Source organism: Macrotis lagotis, chromosome 2, assembly GCF_037893015.1.
Source record: "Macrotis lagotis isolate mMagLag1 chromosome 2, bilby.v1.9.chrom.fasta, whole genome shotgun sequence".
NCBI classification, from domain to species: domain Eukaryota; kingdom Metazoa; phylum Chordata; class Mammalia; order Peramelemorphia; family Peramelidae; genus Macrotis; species Macrotis lagotis.
Genome location: NC_133659.1, coordinates 241,040,401 through 241,064,998, shown reverse-complemented (window position 1 = coordinate 241,064,998; position 24,598 = coordinate 241,040,401). Strand labels below are relative to the sequence as shown.

General features: G+C 42.3%; 1 protein-coding gene and 1 long non-coding RNA gene across 3 annotated transcripts in view; one reads left to right on the top strand and one right to left on the bottom strand.

Moving 5' to 3' along the window:
• Nucleotides 1-1,509: 1,509 nt before the first annotated feature.
• LOC141514505 (uncharacterized) lies at nt 1,510-11,146 on the bottom strand. The gene is made up of 3 exons (XR_012476043.1): nt 11,059-11,146; nt 9,394-9,434; nt 1,510-8,419 (listed from the first exon to the last, which is right to left on the bottom strand). It is a non-coding gene; the product is annotated as an uncharacterized LOC141514505 (long non-coding RNA).
• A 457-nt stretch (nt 11,147-11,603) lies between these two features.
• Nucleotides 11,604-24,598, top strand: part of KIF1C (kinesin family member 1C) — a 31,733-nt gene continuing 18,738 nt past the window's right edge. Inside the window, exons 1-17 of one of the 2 annotated variants that reach the window (XM_074225393.1) lie at nt 11,604-11,707; nt 12,180-12,283; nt 13,506-13,608; nt 13,848-13,980; nt 14,386-14,462; nt 14,711-14,890; nt 15,227-15,292; nt 15,401-15,579; nt 15,713-15,824; nt 16,144-16,221; nt 16,394-16,459; nt 16,552-16,627; nt 16,958-17,036; nt 17,247-17,392; nt 19,242-19,411; nt 19,545-19,624; nt 19,755-19,830. In XM_074225393.1, the coding sequence (XP_074081494.1) occupies nt 13,875-13,980; nt 14,386-14,462; nt 14,711-14,890; nt 15,227-15,292; nt 15,401-15,579; nt 15,713-15,824; nt 16,144-16,221; nt 16,394-16,459; nt 16,552-16,627; nt 16,958-17,036; nt 17,247-17,392; nt 19,242-19,411; nt 19,545-19,624; nt 19,755-19,830 (1,491 nt within the window). In that variant the 5' untranslated portion in view covers nt 11,604-11,707; nt 12,180-12,283; nt 13,506-13,608; nt 13,848-13,874. Of the gene's footprint in view, nt 11,708-12,179; nt 12,284-13,505; nt 13,609-13,847; nt 13,985-14,385; nt 14,463-14,710; nt 14,891-15,226; nt 15,293-15,400; nt 15,580-15,712; nt 15,825-16,143; nt 16,222-16,393; nt 16,460-16,551; nt 16,628-16,957; nt 17,037-17,246; nt 17,393-19,241; nt 19,412-19,544; nt 19,625-19,754; nt 19,831-24,598 lie in introns of those variants that run through there. The other variant, XM_074225394.1, reaches the window with a different exon arrangement.

Genomic DNA, 24,598 nt, shown 5'->3' with positions numbered 1-24,598 from the left:
TTCCCCAGCCTCTCTCTATCCTTCAGTTTCCATTGAGTTCAGACATACTTTCAAGTCCCATATCTCCCCTACCAAAGGTCCTTTTTCTTTTGCAAAACTCAAGTGTCCCGTCTACCATCCATTCTACCTTTCCCCTTCTTTTAGGGTTCCCTCTCTTCTCACACTGTCAATGTATATATAGTTTACAAAGTCTCCAATTCCTTTAAGCACTTAGTTTTCTGCCCCCCCCCTTCCCCCAGTCCTCAATATTCCTTTGGCTTAGTTATTCTGTACTCCCAGATCCTGGTGACATCTCAGAACTCCAGGCTTTTCCTTAGGTCCTAAAGGGGAAAAAAATGGTAATCTGTGTCTTGTCTGAGTTTGGCTGGAGTTACTTCAACTAATTTAATAGGTAGGAGGTAGAATTAAATTAGATGAGTGAGGATAGTGAGGAAATAGGATGGAGGGAAATTATTTCTTAGAATGTGAATGAAAATAAAATAGAAATGTGTTGCAGAATAAATTAAAGAAGAATTCAACAAGATGTTGCTTTTAGGAAACAATAAAAATGAGAGAGCTATATATACAGAGATAAAATAAAGAGCTGGAGCAGAATTTATTACGTAAAAAAAGTAGGGGTATCATGATCTCAGACAAAATGTAAGTTGAAATAGATGTAATTAAAAGAGAAAAATAGGGTAAATATTCTGTGTATATAGTTTGTTTTAGACCATTTAATTGAACTAGACAGTATAAAATATCTGCTAAAACAGACACAGGAAATATATGAACATAAACAAAGAACACTTTATATAAAGTCAGATTTAAATAATTGGAAAATATTCATTATTCATGCATAGATGAAGCCAATATAATAAAACATGACAGTTTTACCTAACTAATCTATTTATACAATGTCATCCCAATTAAATTACTAAAAATATTTTACTGAATTAGAAAAATAATAACAAAATTCATTTGGAAGAATAAATGGTCAAGAATTTCAAAGAAACTAAGAGAAAAACTGTAAAGAAGGAGATTGAGCAATACCAGGCTTTAAACTATATTATAGGGGTAGCTAGGTGGTGCAGGGGATAGATCACTGGCCCTAGAGTCAGGAATACCCGAGTTCAAATCTGACCTCAGACACTTAATAATTACCTAGCTGTGTGGCCTTGGGCAAGCCACTTAGCCCCATTTGCCTTGCAAAAAAAAACCCTAAAAAAAAAAAGATTTATTACATAGGATTTCATGAAATGTAGGCTTATTGTTTTTCCTCCTTTATGTACCACTGTGTACATGAATTTTTTTCTCATTTTGTATTTAAATTAAAAAAATTATATTTTTAAAAAATATAATTAAATGCAGAGTAGGTATTTATTGATCTGCACTGGACAAGGGAGTTTCCTCCTTGGGACTTCCTTTGATAAGAAAATCACAAGTCTGGTTCCCTTCCCAACCCCTCCCCCCAAAAAAATACATGCTCCAACAGAATTGTTGGTATGATTGAATGAGAAAAAATGTTCTTAGAGTGATGAAGCAGCATATACATGTCAGCTATTGTAAAGGAAGGAAGTTTGTGAATTTCCATCCCAAAAGCAAGGTTATAGTGTTCAATATGACTAAGGTTAGAGTTGCAGGAAATGGAAAGCAAAATCTTGGCAAGGAATGTCATCAATCCCTATTTGAGTACCATTCTCATTACTTCCTGGTACCAATTCTCAGCTCAAGTGATTAAATTTGACTCTATGAAATCAGGTATTCCCTGCCTTCTTGTTTATTTCCTGTTTACTTATTTACTTCCTTACTTTACTTTAGCATGTTTGTGCATACTTATTTACTTGTCTTCCCCATTAAATTGTGAACTCCTTGGAGACAGGGACTGTTTTTTACTTCTTTGTATTTCCAGCACTTAATGTGTTGCCTGCTATATAGTGTTTGCTTAATAAATACATATTGATTGACAGATTGACTGATAGGAAACAAACTTTATACTTGTTCCTTCAGCCCTTCTCCCTATACTCAACCTCAAACAAGAGTATTCCTGCAGCAGAGCAAAGATTCACTGAGAAAGGGATGAAATTGTCCATTCCTTCTGAACTCATGCATGCAGCACTGGGGGCTATCTTCAGAAAAAGAAGAAAAATAAGGCATTAATTATAGAAAAGGCTATAATAGGGTCAGGGCAGATCTGAGAGTTGAGAACTTGGATGTTTGTGTGACTGGCACATGGCTTGGGGACTAACCTCATTAATACTCTCTGAGCTGGCTTGTTCAGTCCAACTTGACCTCACAGTGGAGGGTCTGGGGTTCCTAAAAAAGAACCACTATCATGTGATTATGACTCATCCTCTTTTAGGATACTAGAGAGAATCCTATGTAGAGGAGATACTACCTACACTGTAGATCCAGAGCCTCACAGGTGATGCTACCCATCTATATCGGTCACCATGACACTATTAACTCATAAACACAGACACTTAATAATTAAAAAAAAGTAAAAATGATCATAACATCATAGTTATGTAGGATGATAACATCATGGTAAATGTAGGACTAATCTAAATGTCACAATTCATTTATATACTTATGTCATAGACAACTATTAATGTGCAATTTTTGTGGAGGAAAGTAGGCATACACTTAGAAAAATCTAGCAAGGAGGGGCAGCTCAAAGTGGATAGAGCACTGGCCTTGTAGTTAGGAGGACCTGAGTTCAAGTCTGGCCTCAGACATTTAATAATAATCTAACTGTATGACCTTGGACAAGTCATTTAACCCTATTGCTTTGCAAAAACCAAAAAAAAATAAAATCTAACAAAGAGGTACATTGTTTGGGGCAACTCACACCTCTTGATGTTCTTGGTCTCTTCAAGAATAGTTGGTAGCCTTCTAGTCCTTTCTGCTCTACTGATGGCTAAATCAGTGATGAAACTGTGACAAGCTGTCATGGTCATTCTTAACAGGGCACTAAGAAAGTATTATGCTGTTGTGAGATATTACCTTAAATCAGACAACTACAGGCAACTCATATTGTATCTCAGACAAATCCATTCTTCATTCAATAAGATTCTTCTTTATCAAAGGGCTCAATGGATAGAGCATTGACCTTGGATTCAGGAGGACGGAAGTTCCAACCTTAGACACTTGACTCTTACTAATTGTGTGACCTTGGGCAAGTCATTTGGTGCTGATTGCCCTACATCCAGGGCCATCTCACTGGACCCAGATGACTCTAGAGGAGAAAATGAGGCTGGTGACTTAGCACAGGCATCCCCCTCACTCAAAACCAACTTACATGCTTATCATGGCATTACCTCTCTGATGTTGTGGTCTTAAAAAAAAAAGAATATTCTGCTTTATCTAATCATCTCTCAGTCATTTCTCACAGCAAAGCAAAGCTCACCCTAGAACTCTCTGGTTAGTTTCCAATGCAGACAAAGCCCATCCATCTCTCTTTTTTTTTTCCCAATGAAGCTTTTTATTTTTTCCAATTACATGCAAAGATAGTTTTCATCATTCATCCTTGTGCAAGCTTTTGAGTTCCATATTTTTCTAACTTTTGAGAGTTCTACATTTTCTACCTGTAAGTTTTGTTTTGTTTTGTTTTTTTAGGTTTTTGCAAGGCAAATGGGGTTAAGTGGCTTGCCCAAGGCCACACAACTAGGTAATTATTAAGTGTCTGAGACCTGATTTGAACCCAGGTACTCCTGACTCCAGGGCCAGTGCTTTATCCACTACACCACCTAGCCACCCCTCTACCTATAAGTTTTAAATGTACAATTGTGTTTAACATATTCCATATTAGTTGTGTTATGAAAGAAGAATTGGAACTAAGGGAAAAAAAGGAGAGAAAGAAACAACATAAAAAAGTTTTTAAAAGTGAACATAGTATGCATTGTTCTGCATTCAGACTCCAAAGTTTTGCCTCTGGATGTGTATGGCATTTTACATAACAGGTCTCTCAGGACTGTCCTTACTCTCTGAATTACTGAGAGGAGCTGCATCTATATTAGTTGATCATCTCACACTGTTGCTATTAATGTTCTCCTGGCTCTGCTCATTTCACAACATCAGTTCATGCAAATCTTTCCAGGTTTTCCTAAGATCTGACTGCTCATGATTTCTTTTTTTTTTTAGGTTTTTGCAAGGCAAATGGGGTTAAGTGACTTGCCCAAGGCCACACAGCTAGGCAATCACTAAGTGTCTGAGACCAGATTTGAACCCAGTACTCCTGACTCCAGGGCCGGTGTTTTATCTACTATGTCACCTGGCCACCCCTGCTCATGATTTCTTACAGAAAAATAGTACTCTATAACATTCATATAACATAATTTGTTCAGTCATTCCCCAATTGATGGGCATCTCCTTAATTTTCAATTCTTTGCTACTACAAAAAGAGCTGCTATAAATACTTTCAAACTTTGTAGGTCTTTCCTTCTTTTTAATGATCTCTTTAGGATACATAATAGTGGTATTTCTGGAGCAAAAGGTATGCATTTTTTATAGCCCTTTGGGCACTGTTCCAAATTGCTCTCCAGAATGGTTGGATCAGTCACAACTCTTCCAGTAGTGCATTAATGTCTCAGTTTTCCCACATTTCCAACACTGATCATTTTCCTCTTTTGTCATTTTAGTCAATCTGATATGTGTGAGGTAGTTCTTCAAAATTGTTTTAATTTGCCTTTCTCTAATCAATAATGGGAACACTTTTTTCATCTGACTATAGATAGCTTTAATTTCTTCATCTGAAAACTGCCTGTTTATATCTTTTGACCATATATCAATCGGGGAAAGATCTGAATTCTTATAAATTTAACTCCATTTCTCGACTCAACAGGATTCTGCTTTATCCAATTAGGTCCTAATGTCTGCTCATAATAAAACAGATACAAAGCCTAACTTTTACCCTCTGAGTTCCCCTCTCAAACCAGAGAGGAAAATGGAGAACTAGGCACTTTGAGAGGTTTCATCTCTTCACTCTGAAGATGATGCTAGAAAGCAATAGATCAGTGTTTGACTTTTTTCCAAAGAGGTCACTAATAGTTCCAGTCTTTTATTAATTATTAAAGCAATGCATTTTTTCAATCAGCAAGTTTCTAGTACACTAGCTGAAATTTTCCTGACAGTAGATTGTCTTACTAACATCTTCACAGAGGTCCTTTACAAGTGTTCTTTTCTCAGTTATTTTCCCCAACTATTCCCAATAATCCCTCAAATCGGAGCCTACTCAAGTCTTACCTTATGATGAAATAAATCCTCACAAAATGCACTTTTCTTTCAGATATAAACCCAACAGTCCATATTTAATTGCCCCAGGCTGTAGCTATTTAACTTCCTACCCTATCAATTATATCCTTCCCAGATCTAAAATAGTCACATTCTTTCATTCTTTTGCCTTGAACCATGTCTTCTCAGTATATTGATTTGAGGAACAGTTTTTATCTTTGGTCTTCTTAATAATATATTTCTCCCAAACTTTATCTGAGAAATTGTATTTCTTCATGTAAGCACATTGGACAACATACACATTCATAGTGGATTTTATTAATTTTCATACACAAAAGATTGAGAACATTATATACATTAATAGCAACATTGTAAGATAATCGATTATGATATTGTTCTTTCTCAGGAGTTTTTCTTATTCACATAGAAAATACCTTCTAAATACCTTATATCTGAATAGAATAGGATCAGTTAATAAGTATTTATTAAGTGCTAGGGACTGGAAATTCAAAAAGAAGTAAAAGATAGTCAATCCTTTCCCTCATGGAGCTCACAGTTTAATGGGAAATATAAAAAGCAAAAAAAAAAACAACAAAACAACCCTGTACAAACTACCTATATATAGAAAAATGAAGTGATGAAAGAGGTAAGGCACTAGAATTAAGAGGGGTTAGGAAAGACTTCTTGTAAAAGTTATCATTTTAGATGGTACTTAAAAGTAAGCCTGTAGGCAGAGATGAGAAGGGAGTGCATTCCAGGCATGGTGGATTAGAAAAGAAAACTTCCTGGACCTGAGACCTGGACCTTTTTTTTTTTCCCCTTCATGGAACAACTTGGAGACCAGTGTCATTGGATCAGAAAAGGGAAAGTAGTGGGATGAAGATTACTGAAAGGCTTTGAATGTCAGAGGATTTTTTAATATTATCTTGACATAATAGGGAGACACTAGAGTTGAGTAGGGAGGTGAGGTGGTCAAATCTGTACTTTAGGAAAATCACTCTAATGGCTAAAGAATGGATTGGCACAGTGGATAAAGCACTGGCCCTGGAGTCAGGAGTACCTGGGTTCGAATCTGGTCTCAGACACTTAATAATTACCTAGCTGTGTGGCCTTGGGCAAGCCACTTAACCCCATTGCCTTGCAAAAACCTAAAAAAAAAAAAATGGATTGGAATGAGAAGAGACTCATGGCAGATAGATCTACCAATAATAGTACAGGCTGAGGTGATGAGGGCTTGCACTAGAATGGGTGACAGTATAAGATGAGAAAAAGGAGAAATATTCCAGAGATGTTGCAAAAATAAAATCCATTAGCAACGAATAAATATAGGGATTAAGGAATAGTGAGGATTTGAGGATTACACTTAGGTTGAGAGCCAAGAGGCTAGTATTGCCCAAAAGTAAAAGAGAGGTTAGGAGGGGAGAAGGGTTTAGAGGAAAAGATAATGAGTTCTATTTTGTACATGTTACGTTTAAAATGTCAAGCCCAGCCCAGCCCAGAGATCACCAGCAACAGCTTGAAGGGGTGGTAAGAGAACTCTGCCCCACCAGAATGAGTGTGGAGTGAGAAGCATGGCCACAAAATCTGCAGCGAGAATCTGGAGAAAGCAGCTTGCACCCTCAGAGACAGTAAGGGAAGTCTACAGAGATTTCTCTGCTCTCCCTGGGGTAAGACTCTGCTGTTTGCCTACACTCACATATTGTAGTTTGGGCTTCCATACTAAATAACCAAGCTGGATATCTCCTTATAGCCCCAGGGCAGAGGGTAGTGCTGTGGTCATCTACACATCATAACACAGACTAGAGAGCATAAGAATAATGATCCCATTGGAGTGTCCCCACCCCCCAAAAAAACAACCCCCAAGCTTTGGAAGTGCTGTAAATTAGTCTGGGCTGAGGAAATGAGTAAATAACAGAAAAAGAAGAAATCTGACCATAGAGAATTACTTTAGTCACATGGAAGATCAAAACATATATGCAAATGATGACAAAATCGAAGCTTCTATATCCAAAACCTCCAAGAGAAATAGAAAATGGGTTCAGCCTATGGATGAGTCCAAAAAAGACTTTGAAAAGCAATTAAGGGAGGTGGAGGAAAAACTGGGAGGAGAAATGAGAGCGATGCAGAAAAATCATGAAAACCAAATCAAAAGCTTGGTGAAAGATATACAAAAAAATACTGAAGAAAATAATATGTTAAAAACCAGTTTAGGCCTAATGGAAAAAGCAAAAGAAAGAGCAAATGAGGAGAAGAATACTTTTTAGCAGAATTGGCTGGCTGGAAAAGGAGATAAAAAAGCTCTCTGAAGAAAATAATTCCTTCAAATGCAAAATTGAACTAAAGGAAACTGAAGACTTTGCAAGAAACCAGGAAGAGGGGTGGCTAGGTGGCATAGTGGATAAAGCACTGGCCCTGGAGTCAGGAGGACCTGGGTTCAAATCCGGTCTCAGACACTTAATAATTACCTAGCTGTGTGGCCTTGGGCAAGCCACTTAACCCCATTGCCTTGCAAAAACCTAAAAAAAAAAAAAAAAAACCCAGGAAGAAATAAAACTCTTCCAAAAAAAGCCCCAAATTAGAAGAAAATGTAAAATATCTCATTGGAAAAACAACCAATCTCGAAAACAGATCCAGAAGAAATAATTTAAAAATTATTGGATTATCTGAAAGTCATGATCAGGAGAAGAGCCTAGACTTCATTTTTCAAGAAATAATACTACAAAATTGCTCTGAGATCCTAGAAGCTGAGGGTAAAATAGAAATTGAGAGAATTAACTAGTCACACCCTGAAAGAGATCCCAAAAGAAAAACTTCCAGGAATATTATAGCCAAATTCCCAAACTCCCAAATCAAAGGGAAAATTCTAAAAACTGCCAGAAACAAACAATTCAACTACTGAGGCTCCATAGTCAGGATTACACAGGATCTAGCAGCATCTAAATTAAGGGCTCGTAGGGATTGGAATGTTATTCCAGAAGGCAAAAGATCTTGGTTTACAACCGAGAATCAACCACCCAACAAAAGTGAACATCCTCTTTTAGGGGAAAAGATGAACTTTCAATGAAACAGGGACTTTCAAACTTTCCTATTGATGTGACCAGAGCTGAATAGAAAGTTTGATCTCCAGGTACAGGACTCTGATGAACCACAGAGGAAGTGGAAGAGAGGGACTAACTCTGAGGAACTTGATGATGTTGAACTGTTGGTATTCCTGCATGGGAAGAAGATATTGATAACTCATATGAACTTTCTCATTTATAAGAACTGTTAGAAGGAGCATACATAGATAGGACATAGGAAGGAGCTGAATATAATGGTATGATGTGGTAAAGGGATGGAGTCAATGGGTGATGGGAGGAAGGAAAAGGAGATGAAGAAGAAGCTGAGAGATTTTTCATAAGAGTCAAGAAAAAGCTTTTTCAATGAGTGGAGGTGGGGAAGGCAAGGGGCAATAAGTGAGCCTTCATTCTCATCAGAAATGGCTGAGGGAGGAAATGACATACACACTTAATATGGTGAGGAATTCTATCTTTCCCTGGAGAAGGATGGGAGGAAAGGGATGGGATGAAGGGGAATGGGGGAGGGGAGGGGGAACAGGTGATAGAAGAGAGGGAAAATGGAGGGAGAGGGTACTCAGATTCAACACACTTTTGGACAGGGCCAGGATAAAAGGAGAGAGAGAGAGAGAATGGAATAAATGATAGTGGGGAGAAATAGAGTGGAAGTACAGCTAGTAATAGCAACTGTGGGAAAAATGGGGGGAGAAATGATTAGTACAGGGTTTATGATCTAAAAGAGAATTGAGGAGTCAAGAGATGAAGGTCATGGTGTGGACAAAGAACAGAGTCTAGTAGGGGAAGGTAGAAAGAGGTAGAAATCTTCTAGATAATAAGTAGATAAAGTAATTTGGAATTCTTGAACATGAAGGTGATGGCAAGAGGTATATTGAAGTCTCCAAGTATGAGGGCAGAGATTGGGGAAAAGAGAAAAATTGTGAACCCAGGTACCAAACTTATTAAGGAAGGAAGGGGAGTGATTTGGAGGACTGTAGACAGCAGCTACCAGGATTTTTATTGTGCAGTAGATATGAATTGTATAAACTTCAAAAGGGGGTTGTTTCTGGATGATACAGTTAGGGGAAAAGATTTGGAAGTGGTAATATGAGTAAGGAGTATTCCAACTCACCTGCCTCAATCAATGAGCTGAGACTGAAGGTGCAGCTAGACCTGGAAAGGAAGCCAAGTAGGCTGTGTCATGGTGGGGGGGGGGGGGATCAGATTTTAGTAACAGCTAGAAGATTGGGAGGGAGAGAATGGAAGATTTAAAATAAAGAATAGGCATTCCAGAGGTACAGCAGAAGGGGTCGAACTTTGGAGTGAGAAGGTTGAGGGGGATGGGAATAAAGAATTGGGGGATGAGGAATGGAACAAAGATTTGCAGGGGTTCAGACTCACTGAGATGTTGTAGGGTATAACCAGAGGTGAGTGGAAGATGCCAATCCCTTTTTCAGAAGAGGCTAGAAATTGGTTGGGAACAAGAAGTGGAAGGTAGATGGTTAGATTTTAGGACCTATTTCACTATTCCTTTTCCCTCCAAAAGCTTGAGATTAGTGCAAGAAATGGAAGGTCTGAGGACAAAGGGAAAGTTAGTCTTTGCAGCAGAGGTTCTTTACATCTCCTTTGGGAAATTAGACTGTGGCAGTTAGAAGCTGCTTTGGTGGCTTGGTCTTCCTTTAGGAGACAGGATTAGTAGGAGATTGAAGGCTAAATCTGAGAAAGTTCTAGCTTGTTTTCTTATCTAAAGTTATGGATTAGACTGACTTTAGCAGCAGGATGAAGTCACTTTGTGGTAGAATCTCCTAGCTTGGCCCTTGTTCCCTCAGGGGGCATGTGAAGAAGTTGGAAGGGGTGGCTAGAGGAAGGTCTCTAACTTCCTAAAATAGAGTATTGTACTGGTTGCTGGGCTGGGCTGGGCTATGGAGTAGCTGTATATGAATGTGTACTACTGGGATGAGGGGGAGGATAGGGCAACTTGGAGGAACCAATGTAGGTATCAGTTGAAGTCACAAATACAAAAATAGGAAAAGAAAGGTTGCAGGCAGCACTAAATTGGCAATTGGGGAGAGTTAGAGGGCAGCCAGGTAAGAGGAGGAGAAGGGTAGTGTCAGAATTTACATTTCGGGTATAGGTACTGGTACAGAATTTGTATTTGGGATCTGTTGGCAAATGGAAATACCACCTAGAATGGGAGATAAGGAAGTTTGATGAATTAATGGGGGAGTTAATGGGTCAGTTAGAGAAAGTTAAGGGTGGGTAGAAAAGCCAGTAGGAGATAAAAATGGACAGGGGTAATTGGGAACAACTAGGAGTATAAAGAACAATTTAAATGGACAGAGGAGCACTTGTAGACAACCAAGAGATGGGTTGGGAACCATTAAGATTCTTTTTTAGTTGTTTTTTTTTTGTAAGGCAATGAGGTTAAGTGGCTTGCCCAAGGCCACACAGCTGGGTAATTATGAAGTGTCTGAGGTCCTTCTGACTCCAGGGCCCGTGCTCTATCCATTGTGCCACCTAGCCGCCCCTGGGAGCCATTAAGATTAACAAAGGAGTTGGTGGGGTGGGGTGGGGGGTTGACCACAAGGGTCAACTGGAGAATTGTAAAGAAATCATACTCTAATCAGCTAGGTGGTGGAGCGGCTGTATGTAGCACTGGTTCTGGAGTCAGAAGGACCTGAGTTCGAATTTCACGTCAGACAATACTTAGTGACCCTGGGCTCCTTACTTAACCCCACTGCCTTGCAAAAAATGAAAAAACAAAAGAAACAAGAAACCACCCCCAAGGTGTGAATACCTGCACTGTGTGCCTCACGGAAGGTTGCGGGAGGAGCCCTTCGTGGCGGCCAGCGTGCCTGGGCCGCGGGGGATGGGGAGCTGCAGAAGGAAGCGGCCCCGGCTCACGGCAGCAGCGCGGGCGGCTGGCGGGGGGCGGCGGGACCGGGCAGGGGAAGCTTGGCAGGGGCTGGAGGAGAAGGCCCCGCCAGGTGGCGCCCTGAAGGGCGGGGGGCGCGATGCCATCCCCTCCCCTCCTCGGCGGGCCCGGGCACCCCGCCCCAGCTCTGTCGGCGTTCTCCAGGTCGGCTCCCGCCGCGGGGCGCATCGCCCTTTTAACCAGAGGAGTAGCCGGTCCTCATCGCGCGTGTGCGCGCGCCGGGCCCTCCCTCCCCGCCCCGCCCCGCCCCCCGTCAGCCGGGCCCGCCCCGCCCCCCGTCAGCCGGGCCCGCCCCGCCCCCCGTCAGCCCGGCCCGCCCCGCCCCCCGTCAGCCCGGCCCTGGCTCGCGGGGCGCTCGCAGCCGCCGGGCCGGGCGCAGCCGCGCTGCAGCTCCGCTCCGCTCCGCGCCCGCGCCCCGCGCTGCCCCCCGCGGCCCGGTGCAAGCCGAGCAGCCGGCCGGGGACGGCGGGCCCGGGACGAGGAGGGCGAGAGGACGAGGAGGGGAGCCGAGGTGAGCCCCCGCGGCTGCCGGGGAGCACTGGGCCCGGGCCCGGGCGTGGCGGGGAAGACCCCCGGGGCCCGGCCCAGGGCCCGCTGGGCCAGGAGACAAGGCCGGAGCGGGCGGGGGGCGGGATTCCCGGCGCGTTACTCAGCGCGGGGCGCCGAGCGGGCCGGCCTGGGCCTCGGGGCGGGCACGGGGGCCCGGGGGCCCGGGGGCCCGGGGGCGGCTCCTCCCGCCCCGCGCTGCCTGGCCGTGGGGCCGCTGGCCCTTGTGCCCCGCAGTTTGCGTTTCTTTTTCCTGCGTCCTCCACCTTAGGCCGGACTGCTTTGAGCGCCCGGCCCCGGCCCCGGCCCCGGCCCCCGGGCGCCCGTTCATGGCCCACTTTCTACCATGACTGCCCGCCCAAGAGGCCACTCAGGCCTTGCTGTGTGCTGCCTTGTACCCCAGTATCCCCACCAACGCCCCCTCTTCCTTTCCCCAGTGGGAGTTACAGGTCAGGGTGCGCTTCTGAGGGAGCTGCTGGGATCTGTTGAGAACTCTCTGTCAAGGTGCAGACAGGCCGTCTCCCAGCCTCTAGACCTGGAGGTAAGGCCCAGCCAGAAGCAGAGAGTAAATAGGGTCTTGGGTGTGAAGAGAAAAACCTCAGAATCAGTAACCCTCTTGCCCTCCCTGCCCTTGCCCTGTATGGGCGTAGGCTGGCTCAGCCTCTCTCCTCCCAGGGTGTAAGCACCAGCTCATCCACATTCCTGGGCTGCGGCCTGATACCTTCTAGACAGTAAGATGTTGGATGTTTGCGTCCTGGATCTGGGGGTGGACTTAGGTAGGCTGTTTCCTCTTTGGAGGACTCAGGTATCTAGATACCCAAGCATCCTTTTATTAGCTCATCCTCCCTTTCCTATTCTTGATAAGAGCACCATCCAGGTTCCCTCAAGAATTGTAGGGAAACAGGATGGCCCCACCCTCTCAATTTCATTGTCCTGGAAAGGAAGAGCTGGAGTTCTGGGGGGGGCAAGGTGAACTTGAAGAATGTTTGGATGTTTGGATCCCAGATTCCAGGAGCTGAGTATTTCTCTGTCTCACCTTTTTCTTTCTACATTTACATTTGGAAATGGGCAGGTGGGCTGTTACATATGTGTAATTTATATATGTATATAGATAGATAGATAGATAGATAGATATGCACAAATTTCTTTCATGTTGGCTTAAAGCTAGTGCCTTCTCTCTGAGGTTACTTCCAATTTGCCCTTTATATATCTTGTATATACATAATTGTCTTTATCATTAGAAGGTGAACTCTGATGATAACAGTTTTTTTCCTTCTTTTGTGTCCTCTGGGCTTAGCTCAGTATTGATTAATTATTATCAACTGATCAGGCAAATGAGATAAAAAAATCTTCAGAATAGGAAGTTAGTTATAGGTTTCTCTGTGTTTTTCTCAGTTTCTTCCTGTGTCCCATTTGCTATCTACTTCAGAATTCTTCCCTTGAGTGACTCTAATCCCATCTTAATTATTTACTTATTCCCTTTTGTTTCACTGTATTTTTCATTACATCTTTTCATTCAGTGTCTTTCCCAAATCACATCTCTCCCTGGGGTTTCTGTATCCTTGCCTTTATTGACTGTTTTTGGATAGTTCCTCAAGTTGTTGGTTTCACTTTGGACAAAACTTACTAGACTATTAGACACTTAGTCTTCTCCATTACCCTCCTACCAGCCTAGCCATGCCCCCCTAGATAGAACCTAGGAATTTCAGGGGTTTCCATCCAATATTCCCTATAGCCTAGTGTTATCCCTTTGTCCCCCACAGCCCAGGAGCAACTAGGCCCAAATCATAGGATGGGGTCCCCCTTACACAGGCCAGTGGCAGCCAGAGGCAACACAGCACCCCCAACTTGGGGCCAGGACACCAGGTAAAAGCTTTGGGAGTTGTAAAGGGGAGAGAAAGAAAATTGTACAGGGGAGGGAAAGAGGAAAGGGCACAAGATAAGGGAAAGAATCAGGGAGATGAAAATGGGTTTCTGAGGACATGTCTGACTGGAAGGTTGGGAAAGATAGGACACATTTGGGCCCCTGACAGGGTGAAATGGTGAGATTATCACCTCTTCTCTTCTTGGTTCTACCTGTACCATCTTCCCTTTCCATTTTCCAGCTGAGTGGGGTGGGAGTCTCTAGGGCCATGGCAGGTGCCTCAGTGAAGGTTGCTGTGAGGGTACGACCCTTTAACGCCCGAGAGAGCAGCCATGATGCCAAGTGTGTGGTCAGCATGCAGGGCAACACCACCTGTGAGTGAGTCCCAGGGGCACTGACGGGGATTTCTGGGATCGGGGAAGGCTGGAGGACATTGGACATGCCCACTAGAGGCAATGGGAGGGCTTTAGGTGAGCATAGGGTGGGGGTGGGAGCAGTCTTTTCTCTTGTGTGTTCTCTGGGCCATGGGGTGGGGGTGGGGGTGGGGGGGAGGGTGAGGAATGTTGGCCTGCAGCCCTCATTGCCCAATCAGGGAGGCAGCTCAGTGAGAAGGCAGGTCTTAGGGAGCCAAAATTAGCTCTACTGACTAGAGGGGGTTGGGGAATTTTAAATGGGAGCTGTGAACTGGGACAGAGTGATCCAAGGGCTGAGGCTATGTGGGGAAGTAGTTGTGGGGTTGGGAGCCTGGGAGCTTTCCTTACCTCGTTTCCTTTTGCTAGCCATCACCAACCCCAAGCAGAGCAAGGATGCCCCCAAAAGCTTCACCTTTGATTACTCCTACTGGTCCCACACCTCGGTAAGGTTACTTATTTGATAGGGAGAGTAGATCACATGGGAGACCATCATGGGAACAGGGGAGGGAAGAATGAGGGGTGGGAAATAGGCCTTTGGGAAGTGAGAAAGTCCTGGGAAAGGTAGGGTTCTGGGTGGGAATTGGGACTGAAGGATGAGATGCTTGAGTCCTGGAAACTGAAGTCCAAAACTTCTGATTCTCATCTCTTCCTTGCCCTGCTACCTTATTTCTCTGTTCTTCATCGTTCTCAGGCAGAAGACCCTCAGTTTGCATCGCAGCTTCAAGTGTATCAGGATATCGGAGAAGAGATGCTACTTCATGCCTTCGAGGGCTATAATGTCTGCATCTTTGCCTATGGGCAGACAGGTGCTGGAAAATCATATACCATGATGGGGCGGCAGGAGCCTGGGCAACAAGGCATTGTGCCTCAGGTACGTCCCTCAGATATCCCAGGGAGATCTGAGATGGGGGATCCATGAGTTCCTGAGGAAAGTCCATAACAAAGAACACAAGTATCTGGTTTGGGGAGGGAAGGAGAGGTTTCAGGGACAAGGGAGAGGATTAGAGAGCTCAGATCCAAGGGACTCTGGAGAGTTTAGACTCTTGGCCTTAGGGTAGAAGGAGAGCATGAACTCTCAAAATGGGAAGGGGAAGATTGGGTGCTAGAGCTCAGTTCCTTTTCTTGGGGGAGTTTGTGGGGATTAATGTGGTATGATGAGGTCGGCCACTGCTCTTTATGTTGATGGTGCTATTGTTCCTCCTTTCAGCTCTGTGAAGACCTCTTCTCCCGGGTTAATGAGAACCAGAATACTCAGTTGTCCTTCTCTGTGGAGGTGAGAAAAGGACTTGGAGAAATTGAATGCCTAAGTCTCTGGGGGACATAGAACTAGGTTAGGTGGGACAGAGAAGCAAGTTAGAATCATTGTGCCCTCCTATCTTAGGTAAGCTACATGGAGATCTATTGTGAACGTGTCCGGGATCTTCTGAACCCCAAGAGTAGGGGTGGACTGCGGGTACGAGAGCACCCCATCTTGGGTCCCTATGTTCAGGACCTGTCCAAGTTGGCAGTTACCTCCTATGCTGACATCGCTGATCTAATGGACTGTGGCAATAAGGCCCGGTAAGGGAGGCTGAAGGGGAATAGCCTCGGAGGGAAAGGAAGTATGAACCTGAAGCTCTAAATGCCTGAATCTAGGAAAAGGATTAAGACTGGTTAGGCTGGATCCCAAACCCTTCCTTTTCCCCTTCTTCAGGACAGTGGCTGCCACCAACATGAATGAGACCAGTAGCCGCTCCCATGCTGTCTTCACCATTGTTTTTACCCAGCGTTGCCACGACCAGTTCTCAGGATTGGACACAGAGAAGGTGGGGCTTTCTGTCTCCTCTTTGTGTTTCTCATCATTTGTTCTTCATCCTAGGACTCATCACTTTTCCTTTCCCTACCTTATTGGAAAGAATATATCACTTTGATCCTGATTGTTTTTCTTCTGGTTTCCAATACTTCCTTCAAAAAGAAAAAAAATGAATAATATACCTGTAGACAGGCCCCTTTCCTCCATACACTGAGTAGTTGCCTGAGTGCTGGGTAGTTCCATCATGCTTCCTCTTTGGTTTTCTTTCCTTTCTTCTTTCCCCTGGCCTAATTCATCACTTGCATTCTCTTCTTTTAACTTCTGACATATAGGTCAGTAAAATTAGTTTGGTGGATCTGGCTGGGAGTGAACGAGCTGATTCTTCAGGGGCCCGGGGCATGCGACTGAAGGTGAGAAGGAACTTGGAGACATAGGACATGTCATGGGAAGAGATCCATTTCTGACAGTGTGGTTTGAGGAGATCCAGGAAGAAGGTGGGGGTGAAGGAGGTTCTCTTGGGGGTGGTGGGAGGAATAATTCAGGGACCATCTCACTGTCCATATAATTTTCTTCCTCTTCCAGGAAGGTGCCAATATAAATAAGTCCCTGACCACATTAGGAAAAGTGATCTCAGCCCTAGCAGAGATGGTGAGACTTGGATAATTATTGGAAAAAGAGGAAATTATATTGGTGGAAGAATTTCCATCTCATCCTCCCTTGTTCATTCTTTTTGTCCCTAGCAATCAAAGAAGCGGAAATCAGATTTCATCCCTTATAGGGATTCTGTGCTTACCTGGCTACTAAAGGAGAATTTAGGTGAGAGCTCCTATCCCTCATATTTCTTTATGTTACCTTCCCCTACTTTTATTGAACCTGTCATATCATTGATTATAATACTCTCTTTTGGATCAGCTTCTGGGCTGCCCTTATTATGACTTAGTCATTTTCCATACTTCCCATTAAGCTCATGACCTTCACTAGGATTTCACAGTTCTTTCATTATCACCAAGACTCTATTAACTTCATAATTCTTTTTAAAATTCCCATTCTCCATCCCCAAGTGCCCTGCTCCACTATGGCTCTTAGGTTCACCAGCTGGACCCCTTTTGAAATTCAGCCCCAGTGGCTCCTTTCCTTTATTCTCAGGAGGAAATTCACGCACGGCAATGATTGCAGCTTTAAGCCCTGCAGACATCAACTATGAAGAGACACTCAGCACCCTCAGGTTGGGACTCTGGGACACTGAAGGCATCAGATGGACAGGCAGGGGAAACCAGGGATTTAAGGGATAGTTGCTTAGGACCCTGATTTAAGGATTCTATAGTGCCCTTGCTATTCACTGATTGGAAGAGTTAGAGATGCAGACAGTCAAACAGATCAATAAAAGGGAGCTGGCTGAAGTCTAGGCTACCCTGACCCTCCTTCCCTGCCCCAGATATGCAGACCGCACCAAGCAGATCCGATGTAATGCAGTTATCAATGAGGACCCCAATGCACGACTGATCAGAGAGCTACAGGAGGAGGTAGCCCGGCTCCGAGACTTGCTGCTGGCCCAGGGGCTCTCAGCCTCTGCTCTGGGAGGTATAGGGGACAGGGAGGTTGGGAACTGGGGTTCCATTATTTACTTACTACCAGATTCCTCATCTGTATGTGGTCAGTGTTCCTTATTATTGCTCATGTTTTGGATGAATTAAATTCAACAAATATTTATTTACATAAGACATGGGAAAAGTGCTCAAAATGTGTAAATGTATCAAATTCATAGCTAGGAATCAGAATTATCATGATAGACCAGAATTCTAGGACCAACCAGCAAGACAATATAGGGATAAATTGAATTCCTGTAGTTAAATTTCAAAAGTCACCTGTATAAGATTAGACACCTGCTTGGCAACAATTGTTAAGAAAATTATCTGGGAATTTTAAGAAGTGTATAGAGTCCAGAACATAGGAAGGTTTTATATTTTATCCTGGTTAGATCAGTTTTCTAATATCATATTCAATTTTGAGTTATTTTTAAAGGAATATTGATAAATTGGAGCAAGTCCAGAAGAAAAGACTAAGGGGGATACAAAATTGTCTTGTTCTTTTCACATGCCACAGTATTAACAATAATGATGATAACATAATTGATAAAGATCTTCAAGGTTCTCATTTAAATCCTCAAAACATTTTACAGATGGGAAAACCGAGGCAAGCAGAGGTTAAGTGACAAGATCTGAGTTTCATAGCTAAGTGTCAGAGGATTTATACCAGGTCTTCCTGACTACAGGTCTAGTAACCTATCTACTGTACCACCTAGTTGCCATAATCATTCCTATCTCTACCCTTAGAAATACAACTTGTAGCAGAGAGAGAGTGGGTTTATTCCCTGTTATTTCAAAGGGCAGAACCAATGAGCAAATTCTAATAAGGGAGAGGATTTAGGCATAATATTAAAAACATTTTCTAATAGAGTTATTCAGTAGTGGTATGATTGGATTGAACTACTTAATGAAGTGATCAGTGAGCTTTCTGTCCTTGGAGATATTCAAATGGGGTTGGAGGAACATCATTTCTTCTCCTTGTCCCCATCCCCCAATCTTCCCCATGCCAAACTTGACTCTTTCTATTGAGGATATACATCACCATCTTTCTTATTTAGAGTCATCCCTCAATTTTATATTTAATCAGTTGCCAAGTGTTAGTGATATTGCTTTCCTTTATTCCATCCCTTTCCTTCTTTCAACACAATTATTACTCTAGTTTAAGCCCTCATATCTGAACTATTAAAATAACCTAATTGGTTTCTCTGTTTCCTCTCTCTTGCCTATTCAATTCATCCTTCACAGAATTGTCAAAATAGTCTTGGATGATCATATTACCTTACAGTTAAAAAGAATTTTAAGTATTTTCCTACCTTTTTTTTTTTGGATGCAATTTAGACATCTCAGCCTGGTATTTAAAACCCTGCATAACTTGGTACCAACCTATTACAGACTTGATATTTCATATTACTCTTTAATATTCTGTAATTGCAATCAAACTCTCCCTCTAGCTATCCCTTGAATTTAATATGCCATTTCCTATTTTTAATCCTTTGTCACAAGCCATTCCCTAGTCCCTTAGCTCACCTCACTCCTCTTTCTCAAAATTTTATTGTCCAACTCAGATGTCATTGACCTTGAAATTTTACTTCATTCCTCCAGTTTGTGTTCTTCCTTTCCTTAGATTACTTTGTATTTACTTATATCTGGACATACATCTTCCCAAGAAAACAGAGGCTCTTTGAGGGCAGGGAGTCAATGTATCATCCCTGTTGAAGTAGTGCTTAGGAACTTCAAGTGCTGAATTGTTGACGAGCAGCTGTAGGAAAGATTCTTGCTCCTTATGTTTCATAGTATTTCTGTCTTTTCAAAATAATTCCCTTTTGCCTCTTTTTCTGTTCTAGTTGCAAAGCTGGAAGAGGGAAACTGTAGGACTGACGTGCCAGCTCTGTCATCTCCACCTGCTCCAGACTCACCTTTGGGTCCCCCAGTTCACAATGGGGAGCTGGAGTCATCATTTTCTTCCAATGCTGAATCCCATATTGGACCTGAGGAAGCTATGGAGAGACTACAGGCAAGAAACTGGGAGTCCATCAATTGGTGGGACAGGAAACACCACTTCTTGGAATGGGAAGAAGCTGGGGCTTTAATGCATGAGAGATGTTTGTCAGGGGATGTGCTGACCTATTATCTTCCATGGATTCTAGGAGACAGAAAAGATCATTGCAGAGTTGAATGAAACGTGGGAGGAGAAGCTACGTAAGACAGAAGCCCTGAGAATGGAGAGGTATGGGCTTATGCAGTCTGGCTATCCAGGTTTCCTAGAAAGGGAGGAATTAGGGATTGGGTTCTTCCTATGGAGAAGAGCAGGGTGAGCAAAAGAGAAGCAATCTGAGTATCTTTTTCCTTACCCACAGGGAAGCATTGCTGGCAGAGATGGGTGTGGCTGTACGAGAGGATGGGGGGACTGTGGGTGTCTTTTCCCCCAAGAAGGTGAGGAGGCCAGGTGAAGAGTCAAAGGGGAAGTCTACACTAATGAGGGGAGGGATGAAAGGGATGATGGACAAAAGAAATATTTATATTTGATTCTTTTGTGTTCCCCTGTGGTCTGTCCCTCCAGTATTGATAAACTTTCTCTCTATTTTTCTTGATTACTTTCCACAAAATCTCCTCTCTGTCTCTTCTCTTGGCCTTTGAATTGCCTTTTTACACTGCTCTGTAGGCCACAAAGACCCTGCTCTAAATCAATTAATCAAACATTTATAAAGTACCTACTGTGTGCCAGAAACTGGGATTTCAAGGACAGAGATAGAAACCTCCAGGACAAAGACTGGGCCTCCTACCCAAGAGGTCTGGTTTAGGAGGTAATATATGTGTGTATGGATATATATATATATATATGTATATGTAATTCATAAATATAAAATGAATGTAAATATAAAGTGAACAAACTTAAGTACCAATTGAGGAGATCAGGAAAGGCTTCTTGCAGAATATGGTGTTTGATTTTTACAGAAGACTCATTGGAGCCAAGGTAAAGTGGCAGAGAATTCCAGGTATGGATTAAGGCATTGCAGAGGCACAGAAATGAGAGATAGCCTCTTATCTATGAGGAATAGAGAGAAGGCCAGTGTGGCTATATTGAGGAGTTTGGAGGGGAAATAATTTTTGAAAAATTTTTTTAAACTTATTTATTATTTTGTACAAATATTGTTTTTCATACATTACTAAAATATTCTTGTTTAAGAGTAAACATAGGGGGTGGCTAGGTGGCACAGTGGATAGAGCACCGGCCTTGGAGTCAGGAGTACCTGGGTTCAAATGTGACCTCAGACACTTAATAATTACCTCGCTGTGTGACCTTGGGCAAGCCACTTAACCCCACTGCTTTGCAAAATCTAAAAAAAGAAAAATAAACATAATACCCCTCCCCCCAAAAATATAGACCCACATGAGTGATAAAGTCAAGGAAAGAGAAAAAATGAAAATGAAAAAATAATAAGAAATAGTAGGTGTGGCCAGGTGGCGCAGTGGACGGAGCACCAGCCCTGGAGCCAGGAATACCTGAGCCCAGATCTGGCTCCAGATGTCCAACATTCACCCAGCTGTGTGACCCCGGGCAAGCCACCCCAACCCCATTTCCCTGCAAAAACAAAAACAAAAACAAAAAGACCCAAAGTAAAATAAAATAGTAATAATAATAATAATAGGGGCAGCCGGGTGGCGGGACAGATCACCGGCCCTGGAGCCAGAAGCACCCAGGTCCAAATCTGGCCTCAGATACCCAACAATCACCCAGCTGTGTGGCCCCAGGCAAGCCACCCAGCCCCATTTGCCCTGCAACCCCCCAAAATAATAATAATAATAATAATAATAATAATGATAAATGTGCTTAAGTCTTCCAACACCTCCAGCTCTGTCACAGGTGGATCACATTCTTTATGATAAGTCCATCACAAAAGTTACTTCCATATTTTTCCACCATTGCCATTGCTGATCGCAACTCCCTCCATTTGTACTTCTCCACTACCATGCACTATATTTTCTCTCTCCTTTCACTCTATCTCTGCTGTAGGGTAGCTGAGTGGCGCAACAGACAGATCCCCTGCTCTGGGGCCAAGAGGCCTCAAGCCCACATACCACCCCTTAGGCCCAGCATCCACCTGGCCTTATGGTCCTGGATAGGTCATCCAATCCCAGCCCCTTGCAAGAAGTAAAAAAGAAAATGTGTTATATCTGACCACTCTCCCTCCATGGTCCATCCTCTCCTCCATCACTCACATCCCTCCCTTCCCCTGTCCCTCTTCTCTCCTTACTCCAGATGTCTATACCCCATTGAGTATATGTGCTGTTTCCTCTCCTGGCCACCTCTGATGAGAGCAAAGATTCCCTCATTCCCCCTTGCCTTCCCCCACTTCCATATCATTGTGATAGCTCATTGAAATAAAAAACATCTTATCCTATTCCACCTCTCCTTCTTTCTCCCATTACATTTCCCTTTTAGCTCCATTTTTATACCATATTATATCTTCAAATTCAGCTCTCTTCTGTCTTCATCTATAAAAGCTCCTTCTACCTGCTCTATTAAATGAGAAGGTTCATATGAGTATTATCAGTATCATTTTTCCATGCAGGAGTACATGTAATTCATCATCATTAAGTCCCTCACATTGAGGGGAAATAATTTCTAATGAAGCTAAAAAGATATGTTGGATCAGATCATGTAGGACTTTAGAAACTAATCAAAGAATGGTAGGATTTTTGTTTGTTTTAATCTTAGAGTAGCAGGAAGTCATCAAAATTGATTGAGTCAAGGAGTAACATGCTCAGACCTGGAATTAAGAACTATTATTTTGGCAACAGTGTATTGCTTGGAATGGTGAGAAACTTGTGGGAGAGAGACCAATTAGGAGACTGTTGGAATCATTCAGGATAGAGAAAATAAGGGCTGGAATTAAGATGATAGCTCAGAGTGGAAAGAAGAGGTCTGATAGAAAAGAAGTAAAATTGACAGGATGGAAACATTGAATAATATGGGGTTAAGTGGAGTGAGAGATTCAGTATAATACTGAGGTTATGAACTTGGGAAAGTGATGCCTTTGAGAGAAATAGGGAAGTTTGGAAGAAGGGAAGGTTTTGGGAAAAGAAAGTGAGTTTAGTTTTAGACATCTTGAGTTTAAGATTCCTCTATGATATCTTGAATCAAATATCCTCATACTTTGTGATGTGGGACTGAAGCTCAGGGCAGTTATATCTGAGTCATTTATAGAGGAATTGTTGAGACTTTCAAGAGAAAGAATCTTGGAGAGGTGTTTTTAATCCCTTCTTTGGAGTGTCAGGTAGTCTTTGGTAGTCTTTTGAAACCTATGGTATCCTCAGAATAATATTTTTAAAAATATATATAATAGGGGGTGGCTAGGTGGCGTAGTGGATAAAGCACCTGCCTTGGAGTCAGGAGTACCTGGGTTCAAATCCAGGCTCAGACACTTAATAATTACCTAGCTGTGTGGCCTTGGGCAAGCCACTTAACCCCATTTGCCTTGCAAAAACCTAAAAAAAAAATACATATAATAAAACTCATAGAAAATCAATTATATAGAAATAGTTATCAAAATATTAAAATAATAAATTCATGGAACCCAGATTAAGGTCCTGTGGTATTGAAGGAAAAGAAAAGAGAACCTAGAACAGAACCTTGGGGAACATTCAAGGGAACCTTGGGGAACAAGGATACATCTTATGAATGATGAACCAACCTAGGAAAATTAGAATAAACAAGGAGAATCAAGAGAGAATAGGATTACAAAAACCCAAAGAGGACAGAGTATAGGAGGGGAGGGTGGTCAGCAGTATTAAATTCAGTTGAAAGATGAACTGAGAATGAACTGTATTTGCTAACTAAAAAAGATTGATGATAACTTTGCTGAGAGTAGTTTCATTTGAGTGATAAAGTCAGAAGCCACATTTGCAAAATGAAATGAAAGGAGAGGAATTTGACAGCTTTTTCTAGGAGTTTGACCTGTAAAGGGTGGAGAGATACACCATGGTAGCTTGAGGGCCTAGTGAAAGTTTTTTTTAAAGATGAAGAAGAGTTGAGTATATTTTTGAAGGAAGTAGGGAAGGAACTATCCCTTAAGAGCTTGGAGAGACAAGGCTAATGAACATTAAAATTAAGTGTTAAGCTGTATAGTCCTGATTCTGAGTATAATAGGAGTCAGAGAAAGGCAAGATTCCTTCATACCAGAATAATCAGTTAAGTTTTCCCAAAGAAGGAGGACTTGAGCTAAGACTTTAAGGATGAGAAGTATTTGAATAGGCAGAGTAAAATGGGGGGAGCATTACAGTATTTCAATAGGTAATAAGTACATTTTATTGAATTTAAGGCATTTCAGCTTGGGAAAGTAATGTATGTAAAAGTAGGAATGGGAGTTATTTTGATTTATGTATGGTACCATGAAGAGACTAAATACTTCATGCTGGATACTTGGGATTCTTCATCTAGAACTAGAAGACCTTGAACTCTAGGCTAAGCAGTTTGGACTTGATAGGTCACATTGGATATTGTAAAGGGCAGGATGTAAGTTCTTAAGCAAGGTAGGGACATGATGAAGACATGAAGGGACATGAAGTTGGATGAAATGAGATGAGGCTTGTTTTGTTTGGCCCCAGAGGGCTGGAGCAGGAACAATGGATAGAAACTGCTAGGAGGTACATCTATGTCAAGGAAAACTTTTAACTTTAGAATTACGCCATAATTAAATTAACTATTCTGAAAGAAGAGAGTGCACTTTTCTATAGTGATTTTTATAAAGTTTGGAGGTCCATTTGTTGGTAACCATTCCTTTTGAGTTTGGATTAGATTAGATGCCCCCAGGGAACACTTCCAATCCAGAAATTCTGAAACTATGAAGATGTGTTTTAGGAAGATTAGTCTAGCAACTATATGCATAATAGATTAGAAAGGAAGAGAAATTGGAGATAATGCCCAAAATAGGACTTGGGTTTGGAACAGTTGTATCATCTAGGCATAAGGATTTTGGATTTAAGTAGTGGCAATGGAAATTAATAAAGAAAAATATTTTTAAAAGTAGAAATTTTATAGATGTAATAAGATTTGGTGACATTGTATAAGAGGAAGAAAAGACTTAAAAGATGACCCTGCAGTTTTCTAATCAGAGAGATAAAGAAAATTTAAATGGAGATGCCCTTTTAGGCAGTTGGAAAAGGAAACCAGACTAAAGGTGAGATTAGATCTGGAGAT